The sequence below is a fragment of the Crocodylus porosus genome, unplaced genomic scaffold (assembly GCF_001723895.1).
Source record: "Crocodylus porosus isolate Cpor-Errol unplaced genomic scaffold, CroPor_comp1, whole genome shotgun sequence".
NCBI classification, from domain to species: Eukaryota; Metazoa; Chordata; order Crocodylia; family Crocodylidae; genus Crocodylus; species Crocodylus porosus.
The window spans coordinates 40,799,077-40,805,414 of record NW_017728931.1 but is presented as its reverse complement, the minus strand read 5'-3'; the positions used below and the strand labels follow the sequence as shown (position 1 = coordinate 40,805,414).

The window sequence follows — 6,338 nt, the reverse complement described above, 5'->3', positions numbered from 1 at the left end:
CCCCCTATGTATTTAAAAAAGGACTTCTTGTTGTCCTTGATCTGGGAAGCTAGTCCCCGTTCCATCTCTGCCTTGGGCTTCCTGACCGCCCCCCTGCATCCCTGAGCAACTGCATTATAGTCCTCCCTGGTGATGGCCCCTCCCTTCCCTTGGGTGTACGCCTCCCTTTTAGCTAGGAGACATTTTTGCATGTTTTTGGTGAGCCATGGGGGCTTTTGCACCCTCCTTCCCCCTTGGTCCGTGTTGGGATTACCTCCCTTTGGGCTTGGAGGATCGTCTCCTTAAGGAGCGACCACTCTTCTTGGACATCTGACTCCCCTCCCCTCCGGGACCTCAGTGCCTCCCCAACTGTTCTTCTTAGCTCATTGAAGTCCGCCCTTCTGAAATATAGGGATGCTGCGCTGCGCTGTGGATGGTGAATTCCAGCAGGTGATGATCGCGTTCACCCAGGTGGTTGAGCACCTGCAGCCCCCTCACCAGGTTGTCACCCGTGGCCAGCACCAGGTCCAACAAGTCGTCTCCCCTGGTGGGGCTGTGCACCTCCTGGGTTAGATGGACGTCCTGCATATTGGCTGGGAACCTATGTGAGTGATCAGACCTGGGTGACTGCTCTTCCCAGCTGATGTCTGGAAAGTTCAGGTCACCCATGATGACCACGTACTTTGCCCTAACTACCTTCATGAGCTGACTTAAGAATTCCCAGTCTAGCTCTTCCCCTTGGTTGGGTGGTCTGTAGTAGACCCCCACTGTTAGGTCTCTTTCCCCTCCACTGCCTTGTATTCTAACCCAGAGCACTTCAGTGTGCCCCCTCTTCTGGCTCTGTGTTACCTGATGAGGATGTGTATTCCTCCTTAATGTAGAGTGCCACATCCCCGCCTTTCTTCCCTGTCCTGTCCCTCCTGTACAGCCTGTAGCCCTTGATATTCACTGCCCAGTTGTGTGTTGGGTCCCACCACATTTCTGTGAGCCCTGCTATGTCTGGGTTGGTGTCAGCTAGCAGGAGTCAGCTAGCAGTTCCTCCTGCTTGTTTCCCATACTATGAGCGTTTGTGTAGAGGCATTTGAGGCCTCCTGAGGATGTATGCACTGGCCTCCTAATCCCAGCATTGCCCTGGCTCTTGTTGCTTACTTGGGTATATGTTCTGCTCTTTGGTCTAGGCTGGGCTGTACTTGTGGGTGCTGCTTGGTTTAGCAGTCCAAGGCCTCCTCTGCCCTTGTCTTCCCCTTCCCGCAATGAGCCGAATTTAAAGCCTGCTGGAGGAGATCCACCAACCTCAAAGAGAACACCTGCCAATTTGCAGATGACCAAGTTGGGTGGAGTTCCAGATACTCTGGAGAGTAGAGCTAGGTTCCAGAATGACCCCAATTGACTGGAAAAATGGTCCATAATAAGTCAGATGAAATTCACCAAGGACAAGTGAAAGTTCCTGCACTTGGGACAGAATAATTGTCTACATATATACAGACTGGGGAATGAGTAGTTAGGCTGTAGTACTGCAGAAAAGGAGCTGGGGTTACAGTGGGCCATAAGCTGAATACGAGCCAACAGTATGTTTTTGCTGCAAAGCAAAGCAAAGCAAAGCAAAGCAAAGCAAAGCAAAGCAAACAGAATACTGGGTTATATCACCAGGAGTATCACTTGCAAATCAAGGGAAGTGATTCTTCTGCTCTATTCAACACCGTTAAAGCCTCACCTGGAGTATCGTGTCCAGTTTTGGGCCCTGAGCTTCAAGAAGGATGTAGACAGTTTGGAAATAGTCCAGCGCAGAGTAAAAAAGTCAAACAATGATTTCCTAACATGTAGAAAGGGCATTTGAATTCTTATAGCCATTTGAGGAACCTAACAGAGCAGTACACTTTGCCCAAGTGTTTATTGACTTCCCAAGTCACATATCACATGCTGATTGACCTTTCTAATACTTAAAAACTCCAACGGAATGATGGTGCCTCTCTCACTTCATAAGTGGCAATTGCTTGTAGCCACATCTCTGCATCTAGTAATTGATTTAATTCCATGGAACACAGTCATGTAAGCAACTCCTTCCTTTTTTGCATGAGCATAGGATTACAAGAGGATATATTTTTCCTTTTCACTGTTACGAAAAAAGTCTGATTTCCCTCTGTCTGCTGCCAGGTGGGAATTTTTGTTACTTGTCTATTTGTAAAATTCTCCGTTTCTGAGTTGAAGAGACTTGTGCAGTGTAAGAGAGAGGGTGAAAAAGTATTTGTTGTTATGCTTCCAAATCTTGGGCACTTGGAAGTATATATAGCTTGGTTCTCATACAGGGTGGATTCATGGAAACGGAATAGCCAAGAATGAAGAAATATGATGAACGTTGACGGGCCTTTTTACCCTACAACAAGTAAAATGTTGGACAAGGTTTAAGCACAAATGGTTTAGTGCAGGGCTGGCCAACCTGTGGCATGGGCAGCCTCTGAGAGTGGCATGAGGCAGATTGAGGAGAGAACTCAGCAGCAGATAAAACAGTAAGCTGAAAACAGAGCAGCAGATTGGCAGGAAGCATAAAGCAGGGAGAAGAAAGCAGAGCAGCCTGTTCAGCAGGGGAGTGGGATCAGAGTGGCACTCAGGGAGGGGGCAGGGTTTTCCTTGTGGCATGCCTTGGCTTTCCTTGGTTTAGTACACCCTATTAGATATGCTAAATGAATTTAGAAACCCTGCAGATGAGTCTCCTGCCAACTTTAGCAGTGTCTTAAGCCATGTCAGTTGTAATGCTTCTGGAAACATTGCATTATGAGAGATTATGTAAGGCCTTCAGTACCCTACAGACAGTTGCAGGACTAGCTGAACTGTTTCAAGATGTCTGTACCTGCACTGTCAGTAAAACAGTTCATGCTGAAATCATATTTCCTGATGAAATATGATCTGCCTGGTATTTAATTCCTCTGTAAACTCCTCAGAGTGCTCTTTTGTTTGTATGTATGGTGTCTTTAAGGAGGAGCAAATGATACTTGGCAAAGCAAATCACTAGTGTAGACAACACCATCATGACAATTTAAATGCTTCAAAATGGATAGTGGCCTAGTTCCAGCAAGGGAGATTATATGAAATGAGAAAAGATATTATATTTGTTTATCTTGGTTTTTCTTTCCATCTCTGTTTTTCCTTGTTTCCAGGAAACCCATACTTCTCCCCCACTTCCTCAGCAACTCCCTCTAGTCCTGCTGGTGACCCAAAGATCAGCAGTCCTGTGACTGACCTCAAGTCCAATCAGGGAGACTCACATATTAAACACAGGACAGAATGTAGTTCTGGGTGGTGCCCAGCTCCACACACAATCCATCGGTGCATTTCAAAAGCGAGAGGGGGAGAAATTATCTTGAGGAAGTATATTAGGAGTGTTAGGAAAACAGGTGGGAGAAATGCCTAAAGGCAGAAATGCTTCTGCTATAACCCTGGAGTTCCTTTTGGCCCAGAAATGAGTGTTTATGTTCTCAACTTGTGGATGTGTTTTAAAATTCCAAGTTTGCTTGTTTTACAATAGAAAAGAGATCAAGACTTTCCTGTCTTTAGAGCTGAAGAGCGATTCCTTTCAGAATTATGGTAGCTTTAAAACACTAAGTCAATACTAGTGAATGAAGCCTGGCAACTGGCGGGAGGGGAGGGAGGGCTTGTTTGCTTCCTGAAAGATTTTTGATTTTTCACAGTCACTGCCAACAGCGGTAAGCTTATTTTTCCCCTCAGAGAACAAAGTTTCATGACTATGTATGGAAAATTACTGTTGAATCAAGCAATTGGTCAGGAAAAGAGGCCTAACTGTATTGCTTAGTCACTGGTAGTATACTATTTACTGTGGTCACCCAGTTGAAAGCCATTATTGCTTTAGGGAAAATAAGCTGCTTCCTCTCAAAGCAAGTGGAACAAATGTGAATTTTGTGAGAAATGAATTATGGAGCGTGACGTTCTTAAGTGGTGAAGGACTACCTGATGGGAAAGCTTCCATGCAAGCAGCACAAGGCTCTCATTCACTCTCTAGCATTTTTCAGTACCACCAGAGGGTGCTCTAGGACAGCTAACTGAACCTCTTGCCATTGTCTTTTCTGTGATCTGCCTTGCTAGAAGATCAGGTGTGGGAGTGATTTTACTAGTGAGTTTGAGTATGTATGTAAGTCAGGGGTGTCAAACTCACCTAGGGCTGTGGGCCCAATCTGGACCCACAGAGCTTCTTGTGGGCTGGATCCAACCCTGGGGCATGAGGGCTGCTGCTGTGGCCAGCATAACAGCGGCAGAGTCTCAGGGTACGGCAGGGGTGGAGACAGCAGGAGTGTGGGGTTTGGTGGAGAGAGACAATCTCGCTGCTGATGGCCATGCTCAACAGAGCCAAAGGGTCCAACTTCTGGTATCCTCCAATAGCCCAGTAGGTTGTATGTTTGACACCCCCAATGTAAGCAAATGACTAAGGGCACTGGATGAATCAAAACTATTGCAGGCAGGCAGAGTACAAGCATCATCTGAACTTTTCTGCTAGTGCAACTTGCTCGATTTTTACAACTTCCTTTCTGTTCCAGGCCTAAACTACTCCTTACAGAGACTAATGGTCATTCCAAATGTAGAGCACTTTGTGACATGCACAGGTTTTTCTTCTCAGACACCACCTAATTTTGATACTGACTATTGCATAGGCTAGGGACAGGCATTTTATTTGTTTCTGGACAAGCTGTGCTGGCTTGTCACAGAACAGAAATGTCTTGGGGTTGGTGTGGGTTTAGTGAGAGTCTGAATGCACTGCCACTTTTCTGTCATTGATTCAATGATGAAGTCCTAGGACAGACATTCAGATGCACTTTTCAATGTCTTAGGATAAACTGTTAGTGCTTTTCTGTGAACCTGAGAACTTTTTTAGGATTTGTCCCAAGAAAACAGATGGACACCTGAACAATCACACTTTGTCCCAGGATAAAAAGTTTTATCTTGGAAACAAATGTGATGTCTGTTTGTAGCCACGGTGAAGTGACTATATTTTTATTCTGTAATTTTTTTATGTTCTATAAAAAATCCTTCCATTATTTTGCTTGTTGTCAGTCACTTTATTGTCAATCAAGATACTGTCAATTGCTCACATCCTTTCTTGGTCTTCCCTCCATTTTCCTCTGCCAGGCTTGAACTGTACAGAAAAGTGCCAAACCTGCGAATCCTGGCCTGTGGTGGAGATGGAACGGTAGGTCTTCTGCACCGAAATGGGGCTTGTATTTTTATGCTTCTTTTATGACAGTTTTAGAAAGGGGTGCATGTCATGTCAAACTCAGCAATTTTCTCCACAAATTCAGCAAAGATGGACAAAAAACCCCTTCCAGGAAGATCTCTGTTCAGTGTCTATTTGAAGGAAAAACTAGCAGTTAAAGTGTTTCAACTTCATAAAATAAGTCAAATTTTGGACTTTTTATGCACAAGCATGTGATACAGAGCATAAGAGAACACTCTTCTTTAAAATCTGTTTACAGTTAAAACATATTCAGCTTTACAGGCTCTTCTCAGTGTTAGATCACCTTTTTGATTATTATTTGTATTCAAGTGCTGAAGATGCAGTAGGTCAGGTGTGTGACTGGGAGACCGGAGACCTGGTCTCTATTCCACCTCTGCTATTGTTGTCCTCTGTTACCATAGTCAGGTGTTATGGGCTCCTCTGCCCCTTGCTTTCCCCTGGTTCATGTGTAAAATGTTTTGAGATGTTTACAATAAAAGGAAATATGATCCAGTGGTAAGAGTATTACCCTGGGACTTGGAAAACCCAGGCATAATTTCCTGCTCTGCTACTGACTTCCTGTGCATCCTTGGAAGTCATCTAGGATCCAGTGTTTAGTGGGCTAAAGTATTTTAAGTTGCAGATGACAGCTGCTTGAATTTTCACAAAGTGTCCATGCACCTTACTCAGAACCAATAGGAGTGAAGTGCCTAGGAGCAGTTGAAAATCCTGAAAGGTACCTACTTGCATCTTTCAGTGCCTAGTTACTTAAAAAAAAAATGTTGCTTAGTCACTGCATGGCCCAGCTGAAACATATTGATATTAGTGTTTTTGTACCACTCACAGGTATGGTGGAATTAAATTCATTCAGTTTCTGAGGTGCCCAGTTGTTGTACTGAGGCAGCCTTATAACAACCTGAAACAAACAGGTATTTGGAAGCTAAGCAGTGGTCTTTATTTGTGAGAGCACACAGGTTCTTTCTTCTTCAGAACTGGCTTTTTCCAACATTATTGCATATGCTTTGTCCCCAAGACAGATGGAACGAATCTAGATCCAACTGGGACTGATCCAGAACCCCCAGCTGGATGGAATCAGGGCACTGGCTGGGTCATCTCAAGGTCTTCAGGAAGAGGGCCT

General features: G+C 44.7%; 1 protein-coding gene across 1 annotated transcript in view; it reads left to right on the top strand.

The window, feature by feature from the left end:
* DGKI (diacylglycerol kinase iota) overlaps positions 1-6,338 on the top strand; it is a 199,998-nt gene that overhangs the window by 47,382 nt on the left and 146,278 nt on the right. The window contains exon 11 of the mRNA XM_019544663.1: positions 5,116-5,176. Coding sequence (XP_019400208.1) covers positions 5,116-5,176 — 61 coding nt within the window. The remainder of the gene's footprint in view (positions 1-5,115; positions 5,177-6,338) is intronic.